The following is a 12,138-nucleotide window of genomic DNA, read 5'->3' as shown; positions in this document are numbered from 1 at the left end:
ATCTTCCAGCTTTTTTCCAGAATAATGATCTATCTTCTCCTTCAGCTCAGCAAACCTGCAAGCAATGTGAGCTGGGTCACAATCCAGCACAGGTGCATATCCAACACTGATTTGGCCTGGATGGTTCAGGATAATCACCTGAGCTGTGAAGCCAGCTGCTTCCATGGGTGGGTCATTTTTGCTGTCACCAGGCACATTGCCACGATGAACATCTTTGGCAGATCCATCATTCCTTTTTTAATATTATTTTTATTTATTTGAGAGAGACAAACATAGGGAGAGAGAACACAAGCAAGGGGGAGAGAGAGAAACAGGCTCCCCTCTGAACAGGGAACCTGCCATGGGGCTTGATCCCAGAACCCTGGGATCATGACCTAAGCTGAAGGCAGACGCTCAACCAACTGGGCCACCCAGGTGCCCCCAGATACGTCATTCTTGACACTGAAGCCCACATTGTCTGCAGGAAGAGCCTCACTCAAAGTTTCACGGTGCATTTCAACAGACTTCAGTTTTAACATTGACTAGAGCAAAGGTGACCACCATGCCAGGTTTAAGAACACCAGTCTCCACTCAGGCCACAGGGACAGTACCAATACCACCAATTTTGTAGACATCCTGGAGAGGCAAACACAAGGGCCTGTCAGTTGGATGAGCTGGTGGCAGAAATGCCATCCAGAGCTTCAGGCAGTGTGGTTCCACCAGCATTCCCACCTTTACGGGTGACTTTCCATCCCTTGAACCGAGGCATGTTAGCACTTGGCTCCAGCATGTTGTCACCATTCCAACTAGAAATTGGCACAAATGATTCTGTGTCAGGGCTGTAGCCAATTTTCTTAATGTAGGTGCTGACTTCCTTAACAATTTCCTCCTATCTCTTCTGGCTGTAGGGTGGCTCAGTGGAATCCATTTTGTTAACACCAACAATTAGTTGTTTTACACCCAGTGCGTAAGCCAGAAGGGCTTGCTCATGGGCCTGCCCATTCTTGGAGACACCTGCTTCAAATTCACCAACAGCAGCATGCAACAATCAGGACAGCACAGTCAGCCTGAGATGTGCCTGCAATCATGTTTTTGATAAAGTCTCTGTGCAAGACTGAGTTTTTAAAAACACAGATTATAACCTTTATGACTTTTTATTGCTCTCAGAATAAAGTTCAAAATCCTTTACATGGTCTGTAAGCCCCATGATCTGACTCCTGCTTGCTTCTCTGACTTCATCTCTGAGGTCAATCTGCTCCTCACCGCTATGTTCCATTCACACCAGCCTTGTTTTACTGCCAGGAAACACCATTCTCCTTCTCTTCACAGGGCTTTTGCACATCCCGGTCCCACTGCCTGCAGACTCCTCCATGCTCACCTCCTTCCTGACTTTGCCTATCTCTCCCCTATTCATCCTTCAGGTTTTAGCTAAAGTGTCACTTCCCAGGAGGAGCCCTTCCCAACCCCAGAACTAAGTAATGTACCCTGTTACTAAGTTTCAGAGCTTTTTGTACTTTTCCTTGATAGGACTTATCATTACTACAAATAACCGTTTATGTAATTATATGTGTAATGTCTGACTTCTCCCACTAGACTGTAAGCTGCATGAGGGCAGGATGTTACCATGTTCACTACAAGATCGCCAGGACCTGACAGAGTACCTGCTACATGGTTGGCACGAAATAAATACTAGTTAAAGGAATATATAAATGAACAAAAAAAAATCTTCCCTGGAAAAATGAACTGATGCTAAGCCAACGTTTGAAGCAAGACCCAAATCTACAGAATGCTACAGAAATGAACATACAACAAAGGAGAAAGATGGCTTCTTGAAACGGCATTTGGAATGGTATTGAAACCATGGCTGAAGTTGGTAGCAGAAGTGGAGATGAAAGGTGAATTTCCTGCCCATGCTCTCCCCTAACTAATCCCCTAACTAGAAATATGCCATAGATATTGACCAAACAGAATGACACACATCAAACTAAAACACTTTCTTGGTGCTTTACAAGCTTCAAAATAGAAACAAGTTAATTTGAACCTGGTCACAGAATCATCACTTACTATTTTAGCTCTCTTCCTTCTCCCATAAAACAAAGCGAGCTGTTCAAAGCACCAAGGTCAATGACAAAGCTAAGACAGTGCCAATCCCCAGCTCCAATTCGTATTCTTCTGGCTACTTTGCCTATGAGGTATTTTCTTAGATCACAAGCTAAATCTGAACAAAAGAAAAGACTATCTATTCATTAATTTCAGAATTTTCAAATGACACTAACATCCCTTCCTTCCCACTTCATAGAATTGAACTCCACTTTATTGCTCAGTGGTTACCAAATTTCAGTATAAGATGTAAGGTAAGTAATCTATAATCCACCTAAATAAATACATTTGTAAAGCACTGAACAGACTTTTAGGCACTCTTATTCTGGGAAAACAAGATCTTTTCAAACCATGCACTAAACCCACATGTTGAAAAGCTAAAGTTATGAAACAGAAAGTATAAAAAAATACTACAACTTGATGAGGATTTGTTATAAAAGACTTTAACTCTTCTCAAGGGTGAGCAAAGTTTTTGGGTGCCTAGGTGGCTCAGTCGGTTAAGCAGCTGCCTTTGGCACAGGTCATGATCTCAGATCAAGCCCTGCTCAGGCTCTGCACTCAACAAGAGTCTGCTGCTCCCTCTCCCTCTGCCCTTCTCCCCAGCTCAGGCTCGCTCGCACTCTCTCTCTCTCAAATAAATAAATAACATCTTTAAAAAAAAAAAAAGAGTGAGCAAAGTTCTTAAGTATTATTTATTCAATCAATAAGCAAGTGTAAATACAATATATGTACTTTATGATGTAGACTGATGATGATAAAAGTTAGTATTACAGAGACAGGGGTATTCTAAAATTAGGAGTATATTATAACTTAACCGTGAGACCCACAAATTCTACCCAAACGAACAAAAGACAAAGATGACCTTTTGAAATATCACTATTAGCTACAGAGGAAAAAACTTCCTGTTCCTTCCTCATTCCCATAATTAGGAACTGTCTCCCATGAACTACATAAATTTTTCACATATATTCTCATTAAAGGACTAACTCGATGGTGTGAATCAATATTTTTGAGGTGTTCATCTCTATTTTTGCTTTTGCCTCATCTCAAAAGAGATTTTTTTTTAAAAGAGTTATTTATCTGAGAGAGAATGTGCATGCATGTATGCATGCATGCCGAGGGGAAAGGCAGAGGGAGAGTCTTAAGCAGACTCCCCACTGAAAGTGGAGCCCAACACAGGTCTCAGTCTCATGACCCTGAGATCATGATCTAAGCCGAAACCAAGAGTTGGTTGCTTAACCAACTGTGCCACCCAAGCGCCCCCCAAAAAAGATTTTAAATGAGATAAAGAATGATCGCAAAAATCATAACCAAAGCATAATAAAATACATATATATACCGTTTGCATCTGTGGGGCACAGGCCCTGCTGACCATACATAGAAGTTCATGGACACCTCCATAACTAAGGCCAGTCATCTTCATAAGCTCCAGTGGGGAAAGACATAAAAAGTCCTAAAGAGACAATAAAAAGACTATTTTAAACATATTTGTGCAACAAAGATATTGGAATTAAAAAGAAACTTTTCATGGACAGTATCCATGTATAGATAAAGCATAATTTGTTGTAGATCAAAGGTTTATATGTTTCTTATAGTATTTCCCCCTACATATGCCTTAACTGAAAGATATGATGCCATAAACTTATCTTCTAATTCTCCAATTTAGTTAGCATGTATCAGAGGACATATCAAGTAACATCACATAGCAGCAGCCTCCAACCCAGGTGTATATGAGCACCGCCCTAGGCCAGAATTTGGGCACAGATACCAGAATGTGTCAGGTTGAAATGGGTTTCTTACTAAGCTATGAGATCATTCAGAGGAAGTATTTAGTAATTGAGACAATAAAACTGACTATGGAATGAAATGTTAAGTCTCATACTTTTAAGAGTGTCTTCAAGTATGAACATGAGGGTTATTAGATGTGTAAGAGGAATCAAAATACCATTAACACACAAAGCAATTTTTTAAAATTGCAGCATACGCTGAAAATCTGTCTTATTAAGGATTAAATCCTAACATAAAACCTTATTTAACCTAAGAGGGATCTGCTTCACTATTGTGCTTAAAAATGCAACATCTGGGGCGCCTGGGTGGCTCAGTTGGTTGAGCGACTGCCTTCGGCTCAGGTCACGATCCTGGAGTCCCGGGATCGAGTCCCGCATCAGGCTCCCTGCTCGACAGGGAGTCTGCTTCTCCCTTGACCCTCCCCCCTCTCATGTGCTCTCTCTCATTCTCTCTCCCTCTCAAATAAATAAAATCTTAAAAAAAAAATGCAACATCTGCTCTATTTCTCTCATTCATTGATAGGAAAATTATTCTATTAATTTCTCTTGCTTGCAAGAGACATAATCCATTTTGAATACCATCTCCTCATTTAAGTCCTATTTCTCATGTAACTGCAAAATTTCTTTCAAGTGGATGAAACTTCTCTAGAATCCCAAATAAATGGCATGAGTATACTTTACATTATGCTATAGGCATTCTCCCCTGACCCAAAATGCAAACATATTGGAATCTGGATAAAAAAAAAAATGAAATCACATTTGGAAATACAACCTAAGTGGCCTGTTATTTTCAGTTAGCTTTTGGAGAAGCACTATAATTTATCTTTTTCTTTTTTTTTTAGAAAGTTCAATTTTCACATTTCAGGCTTATTTTCAAGTTATTAAGGGTATATTTAAAATTAATTTGTACTTAAAGTTTCTCCATGAGAAAAAGTACATAAATTTTACCTGACAGGTAACAATCTGATGTCTGTTCAGACGGTCACACAGCTCTTGTGATAAACCCACTCGTCTGAGTTTCTTGCTACCCATGCCTTCAGATACAGCAGAAAAAGGACCCTGAAAAGAATTGGAAAAGGGCATAAGCAACTGTAGACAGTATCCAAAACACGCTACAAAATAAAAAACTCTTCAAGCTTCTCCAGAGACAAAATAAAATGTACAGTATTTAAAATATTACTGATAAAATAAAGGACAGCTACAGGATCCTCCTAAATGTCTGCCAAACATCCACACAGAGAAACAATACAATGTAAGAATGTGCATTTCACACAATTCTTTGGTATTTCTTACATGAATATAAAAACACCACTTCACATTTGTATAGCATCTTAAGATTTTCAATGCATTTATAAATTTTATTTGGATACGTAATTAACCCTCAAGGAATATTTCCAAGCAGCACTCCTCAGAAAGGCTTTACTTTCATTGCACTGTAACAACAATTTACTGTGCACCTACTATGTACCAGACACTGTTCCAAAGCTTTACATAAATTATCACATTTAATCTTCTCAACAGCCCTATAAGGAAGTTTGATTATTGATCCAATTTTTACGTATGAGAACACTAAAGCCTTGAAATGTTAGCTACTCCATAGTCACCAGAAAAAGTTAATGGTGGACCCAGAATTTCAACTCAGGAAGTCTGACTCTAAGACTTATCCTCTTAACTGTTAACACTCTACTACAAGTCCATAATCATATTTAACCTCTCCTTTTTCTATGAGGCAGAGCAAACCTCTGAATCAAATGAGATTTTATTATTCCAGGTCTTACTTACAAACTGAAATTGTTTTTATTGTATTAGCTTCTCACATTCTCACATGCAATTAAATTTCACTCTTGTTGTTGAACCTCACTAGGGCTAAATGAGGCTCATGAAATATTTGCCTTCAGAGAACTAGAACACAATCACTGTGATTCCTTTCATTATGCATGCAAAGGAGAAGTTGTGTTCTCACTGAGATGGAAAGATATTCTTTGGATAGAGGAGAAACAGGAACTCTTCATGGTTCCAGGCAATAAAGCAATATAGTTCTCAGAAAAGGAGTGACATTTTGGAACAAAAATACATAGTACTGAGAATATAGATACCAGTTTATTTCCAATACCACAGCCCAAATTTCTATATAACATATAAATTCTCTGAATTAAATGAAATCTCTCCCTCCCTCCCCCTCTTCTCCCTCCCTCTCTCTCTCTCTCTCTCTCTCTCACATTCACGTGTGCATGCACACATACACACACACCTCCCAAACACAAAATACATCCCTTTCTTTTCTCTCAGTGGGAATTTGTCAGTATTGAATTGTTTCCCAAATAGTTTACTGTCTTTACAGATCAGGTAGTTCTGGGCAATAACACCATTTAGACTGATAAATTCAATCAAAAAGGGAAACCCAAACTACCTGGACTTTAACAATAACCAACTCTGCTATCTCAGCCTTATTAGAGCCACTCCCATCATCTGTCTGTACTATGCATACTGCCTGGTGTGGGGGGGTTATTCCCTACACTACCAAAAAAAAAAAAAAATCCATTTGGCTCCTTCCACAGACACTTCTTAATCACAGGCTCTGCTGAGCCCTTGGGTACAAGAATCATTTAAGCATATTCCCTGCCCTTTGGGAACTCACAGTAAAAGATGAAAAGAGATGTATACACAAATAATTACAGTCAATGCAATGAGTACTGTCATTGGCATTTAAATGTGCTATGGAAGCAGACAGGAAGAAGCACCAAACTGGTCTGCAAAAGTCAGGTCAGTGCCACAATCCTGCCAGAGGCAGCTACCTAAAAATTCGCTCCAATCCTGTCATCCTTCAAAACTACCTGTGGGACCATTGTAATTTACCCATGGGATAAATTCCACACTTCTTAAGATCGCATAAAGACCCTTCATCAACTGGTCTCTCACATCCCTCTCATTCATACATCTGATTGCAAGGCCCAGATCCTGGCCTCCCTGGCAGCTACTTCATCTCCTGGCGTCATTGTTTCCTCATCTGTAAAAACAAGGGTAACTCAAATATTTACCTCGTAGGAATGTAGTGAAAGATTAAAGGATTTGGATGGTGTCTGACACACAGCTCAAGGTTAACAATCATTACCATTATCAATTCAGGCAGCAAAACATCATTCACCGCCTCTTATCGGCTCTCTAGCCACAATATATTGGTAGGTTAAACCAACGGTCAGTCCTGACTCCTTGATTTTCCTCCACAAAGCCTGCCCCCAACTCACTCTCTTCCTCTCCAATGTTCTCATCATACTTTGTACATATTTGTTGGATAATCTTATTAACGTTATTATTACAGCTTGCGTGTTCGTTTCTTCCACCAGACTTAAATTCCTGCTGTGTGTGTGTGTGTGTGTGTGTGTACGGCATGCCCGCACAGGTAAACAGGGGTGAGGGAAGCTATTCCATCCTGAAGATTGAAACCTTCCCTCCTCAACAAAATAAAAATCCTTATGTAAGATGTTCAATGAAAACTGTTAACGATAATAGCTAGTATTTATTGAGCCCTTATTACATGCCAAGTACTGTTCCAAGAGCTTCCGTCCGATGTTTTACCTCACTTTTCAGACTAAGGATACTGAGGCATCGAATTGAAAAACTTGTGCAAAGTCTATCAGCTAGTAAATGGCTGAGTCCGCATTCGAATCCAGAGATCGAGCTCCAGATTCCTCGCTTTAACTACGTCTTCTTCAACACCACCAGAAGGCGAGCAGACCATAAACTTCCCTTAATGACGGGCTCCCCTGCCGAGACTCCGAACAGCCCGCAAATGGGAGAGGGGAGGTGGGTATCAAAAGGCGAAAATGTCACCCTGGAATCCCCTAAAAATAATTTTTTCCAACAAGGAGCAGCTTCCCAGCATCCCCCACAAAAGAAGGCCAAAAGCCCCCAGATCCGCGGCGAGGTTCCTGTTAAGATGCCTACAGGCCTAAGGGGGCGTGTACTGGACCAAAGAGAGAGTCTCCGCTACCCCGAAATCAGTAACACAGAGAGGGGCCCAGAAAAGGAGCAGAAAATAAGGAGCGCATCCCGTTTCCCCACAAACGCCCCCCACACGAAACTTTCCAGTACCGGGTCTGTAGCATCCAACTTTCAAAGTTTCCCCCACCCCTCAAAGTTCCCCGCGGAAAGCGCCATAAGGCAACAACCCAAATGCTGACTGGGTCGTCACTCTGGCGAAATACCCAATCAGAGGTAGGAAGAGTCCCAGGTTGGGTCCCCTGCTTGCAGGGAATTGTAGTTCACACTATAATCACTTGAGGCGTTCCAGTCACTTTCTCAATACAATGATTATCAAAATCTTGTAGAGGAACAGCAGCAAGGAGAAAATGAAGCCAGGAAAAACCTTGCTTGGAATTGTGTCTTTTCTTTCGTCACTACCTTTAAAAAATGTGTAATGGACCAGAGAGACATGTTAGTTTTCAGGGAATAAATAAGAATCTACCTATCCTAGAAGCGGTTTTGAAAGAGAGCTTGGGTTTATTTTGGTTTGCTTTTTTCTTTTAATTTTTCCTTTTTTTTTTTTTTAAAGATCGTATTTATTTGAGCGAGAGAGCGCGCGCGCGCGCGCGCACTGGAGCCGGAGGAGGGGCAGAGGGAAAGGGAGAAGCCAACTCCCCGCTGACCCCTAATGGAGCTCCATCCCAGGACCCTGGGGTCATGACCTAAGCCAAAGGCAGATGCTTAATTCCTGGGTTTGCTTTTTTCACCACACTTTGGTGATGCAATAGTTTGGGAATTACTGAGTGAAATTGCTCAACCGAAAACACGTAATGGGGAAACATTAGAGTCTGTAGTTTAAGGAGACCATGAAGGAAAGCAAACAGAAGTTTATGTGTAAAAGCAGCTGTGATAAGGAATCTTAGTAAACTGTTGCTTTAAGACTCGGTTTCAGATTACAGTATTATATTTGCAAAAAAGCTTTTGTTCGTTCTTTGCTCTCATCTCTGTGCACTTTCTATCCTATAATTTAGCCTACTGTATCCTAATTACTGGCCTGCACTCCTCACTGGACTGTGAGCTCGAGGACAGGGTTCGTACCTTAACCAGCCTGTAAAGTAGGACTTAGCACCCCGTTCAATTAACGGTTGTCGGGTAAATAAGCAAATAAATCAATGGGAATTCAGGACGTAGGATTCTGGGATTATAACAGAGCCCAAGTGGATAGAATAACAATGGAGGAGGATCCAGGTTTCCTTGCTCTCGTTATTCCCAAGGCCTGGCAAAACACTGCTACTGGCGAGCACTTATTTAAAAGCTGACTTCAAATGCTAGGGAGTAAAAGAAGAAAAAAATCAAGGGACACTGATATTCCTGCCACCTGCTCCGCCAAACGCAAAACAAAAGGTGCTGAGCGGAGGAGTGGTCAAAACTGAGAGGAACTGTCCTTATTAGCCAGTTAGCTGATTTACTCTCTCGGGGTCCTAGCTTTCTCTAGTCCCAAGAGGTGGCGTCACGTGACCCAAACAAATATGGCGCCTTATTTGCATCGTCCCTCCACTGACCAATAGGAGTAGCCGCTGTCTGTCGTCCCACCCCACCCGCCATCGGGCAACCTCCCGAATGGGACCTATCACCTGACTCGGTTCAAACATGGCTGCGCTGGAAGCTCTATTGCTTTGGGCACCTGGAGCGGGTGAGTGTAAGGCGCCCCAAAGAAGGCGGGGGCGCTCTCCACGACACCTGTAGGGAGCGTCCCTCAGCCCCAATCCCCACGGTCCTTCAGCTCTAACACAGACTCTTCTCCAGACCTCACTCCTCTGCCTTAAGAGAGGGCTCAAACTAGGGAGATTCCTGCTGAATTTCTCATCCTTAAGGAGGCGACCGTGGATTTGGAGTCGGAATGGGCGTAAAGTTAAGTGGGGAATACGAAAGTACAGTTATGGGTCTGCACCCCGAGCTAATAGACCATAAAGATTAACTAAATATTGGATGCGTGTAGAGAGATGGGCTCCACCCCTCGGGGAAAGGTGGAACTTCTCAAAAAGAGTAATACCTCAAATCAAACTTAGAACAATAATTAGGGAAGTAAGTACCGCTTTTCCCAGACGGGCTAGTAGTTACTAGTTTGTCTAATTATAGTTCCTTCCGTTTCTCCTCATTGTGGTGTGTATTGTTTCTAGGAGGTGCTCTACGAATGAGAAAATTGACAATGTGTTCTGCGTAATTCATCTCTTTTCTATCTCCCTGCACTCTGTGCTGGGAAAATGCATCATCCATTTGGACAAGAGGAAACTGCTTCTCAGAAGCAACTTTTTGGGTTTTTCTGTGAGTGCCTTCGCAGAGGAGAATGGGAGCTGGCTCAGGCATGTGTACCTCAGCTACACGAGGCACAAGGGGATATCCCAAAAAAGGTGGAAGATATACTTCAGGCGCTGGTGGTGTGTCCAGATCAGTTGAGGTAAGGGATCTCTCTTTATTCTAGGCAGTCACAGGGCAGGAGACACAAGGTCAATATTTGGGCTCTGGTCAATGTGCCTCTCTCACCTATGCTCTGAAGAATTATCAGAGGCAGAGTGTATTTCTCATGCTCTGAAAATTTACCTAATACATGTTTAGTATTTAATCGGTTTGGCTTTCAGTTATCATCTGAAACTACATTTAAGCCTGGCCAGCAAAGTGTGCCTGAAACCACCATTTCTTGATTATTATCATTAAAGTAGATAGTGGAACTGCATTGAAAAGCATTTCCTTTGCCCCCAGAAAAGCAAACCCTGCTCTCTTCTTGCTTATGTAATTGAAGGTATTACAGCTTTAACAAAGGACTGGAAGTCACTTCACTTAAAGTTTTTATTTTGAAATAATTATATAAATATTATGTTGAAAGTTATATAAGTTAAGTTTCACATTCACAAAATGCAAAAAAAATACAGAGTATCTTTTCCACAGCTTCTCCCAGTTGTGATATCTCATATACATATTGTACAATATCAAAATCAGAAAATTTGACATTGGTGCATTTCTGTTAACTAGACTATAGACCTTATTAAGTTGTCACCATTTTTTAAATGTGGATTTGTTTTTATATATGTAGTTCTCTGCAGTTTAATCCAGGTACAGATTCATGTAATTACTACTAAAATCAAGATACAGAACTCTTCCATCACCACAAAAGAATTCCCTCACTCCCTGGGAATACCTCTTTGTATTTTGACCCCTCTTTGTACCCTGGCAAGCACTGTTCTCTATCTAAATTTCTAATGAAGCTCTTCCTGGCAGTGCTATTAACAACCAGTTGTATAACAATTTAATGTGCTGTCTACTCTCTCCTTCACTTTTTTTTTTACTTTGACAGCTTTGTTGTATTGTTTGAACACATACAGAGTAGAGACTTAGGTGATTCTTTTTTCCCTTTATTTTTATTTCATTTGGGTTCTAGCCAGTTTCTGTCTAAATTACTAACTTCAAAGAAAGCCTTATGAATTCCTATACCCCTGTTTTCAGCATAGAGTTAAAAATAAATTTTCATGAAATTCCTTTTTTTTCTTTAAGACTACTTGATTCAGTTTCTATTTTCAAGAATATACTTTAGGAGCCTTGCTTTTATGGTTTTCTATGAATGTTATTTCATTTAAAAATAATAAAGACTAGATAGGGAGTTGGAGGTAGGGGTGCAATTTTTTTTCCTTTTTTTTTTTTTAATGAAAGCTGCTGGCCCTGTTCTGGCTCTAGTTTTATTGATTTATCATAAAATTGAAAATTTCTCATTAGGACAATGTCTTCTTGCCTGTTTAGGTTTAAAACAGACTGAGCAGTGAAATCTAAATCTTGGGTCACAAAAGAGTAAAGGTCAGTAGAAACTCTTTGTTTAGAAATTCTTTCTTTTCACATTTTTCAGATGTGGACAGGACATCAACCCTCAAAGATTAGCCTGGGTCTGGTTTCTTGTACTGGAAAAATGGTTCTCCCAGGAAAAGGTAAGCAGATTTATATTTCAGATTTTTTCCTGAGGCCAAGACTGAGAACTTGGAAGTAGCTAAAGATTTCCTTTTCATCTGTTACTTCCTTTATTATGAGGTTTGTCATATTCCCTTCTCAGTATCGACAGTAAGAATGGCATAAATTTTTATTGCTGTCTCCTTACCTAAATTTATTCATTCATTTACTAACATACATTGGCATGTAATACCATTTAAGGTGATATCATTTTGTTAAATACCATTGTGAGTCTTGTGCCGAACAGAACTTTGCAAAACTAAGTGAAAATGACAAAATAGCAAATAAAGTATGAATCTCATAATACTCAAGTAAT

At 40.5% G+C, this 12,138-nt stretch overlaps 2 protein-coding genes and 1 long non-coding RNA gene across 10 annotated transcripts in view; 2 read left to right on the top strand and 1 right to left on the bottom strand.

Annotated features, from left to right (window-relative positions):
- LOC141373266 (uncharacterized) overlaps positions 1 to 2,377 on the top strand; it is a 51,400-nt gene extending 49,023 nt beyond the window's left edge. For both annotated transcript variants that reach the window (XR_012379047.1, XR_012379049.1), the window contains 2 exons: positions 1,573 to 1,874; positions 2,279 to 2,377. This is a non-coding gene — a long non-coding RNA (uncharacterized lncRNA). The remainder of the gene's footprint in view (positions 1 to 1,572; positions 1,875 to 2,278) is intronic.
- Positions 1 to 8,020, bottom strand: part of RAD51B (RAD51 paralog B) — a 630,999-nt gene extending 622,979 nt beyond the window's left edge. For all 5 annotated transcript variants that reach the window (XM_073895412.1, XM_025869819.2, XM_025869821.2 and 2 more), the window contains exons 1-3: positions 7,959 to 8,020; positions 4,815 to 4,925; positions 3,419 to 3,532 (exon numbers count right to left, since the gene is read on the bottom strand). In XM_073895412.1, coding sequence (XP_073751513.1) covers positions 3,419 to 3,532; positions 4,815 to 4,898 — 198 coding nt within the window. In that variant the 5' untranslated portion in view covers positions 4,899 to 4,925; positions 7,959 to 8,020. The remainder of the gene's footprint in view (positions 1 to 3,418; positions 3,533 to 4,814; positions 4,926 to 7,958) is intronic.
- A 1,414-nt stretch (positions 8,021 to 9,434) lies between these two features.
- ZFYVE26 (zinc finger FYVE-type containing 26) overlaps positions 9,435 to 12,138 on the top strand; it is a 62,873-nt gene continuing 60,169 nt past the window's right edge. For all 3 annotated transcript variants that reach the window (XM_025869817.2, XM_025869816.2, XM_073895410.1), the window contains exons 1-3: positions 9,435 to 9,522; positions 10,010 to 10,287; positions 11,725 to 11,803. In XM_025869817.2, coding sequence (XP_025725602.1) covers positions 10,094 to 10,287; positions 11,725 to 11,803 — 273 coding nt within the window. In that variant the 5' untranslated portion in view covers positions 9,435 to 9,522; positions 10,010 to 10,093. The remainder of the gene's footprint in view (positions 9,523 to 10,009; positions 10,288 to 11,724; positions 11,804 to 12,138) is intronic.

Source organism: Callorhinus ursinus, unplaced genomic scaffold (assembly GCF_003265705.2).
Source record: "Callorhinus ursinus isolate GAN/ISIS: 27379988/994484 unplaced genomic scaffold, GSC_fseal_2.0 scaffold8, whole genome shotgun sequence".
Lineage (NCBI taxonomy): Eukaryota > Metazoa > Chordata > Mammalia > Carnivora > Otariidae > Callorhinus > Callorhinus ursinus.
Note: the sequence above shows the minus strand (reverse complement) of the source record. Positions and strands in the feature narration are given on the sequence as shown.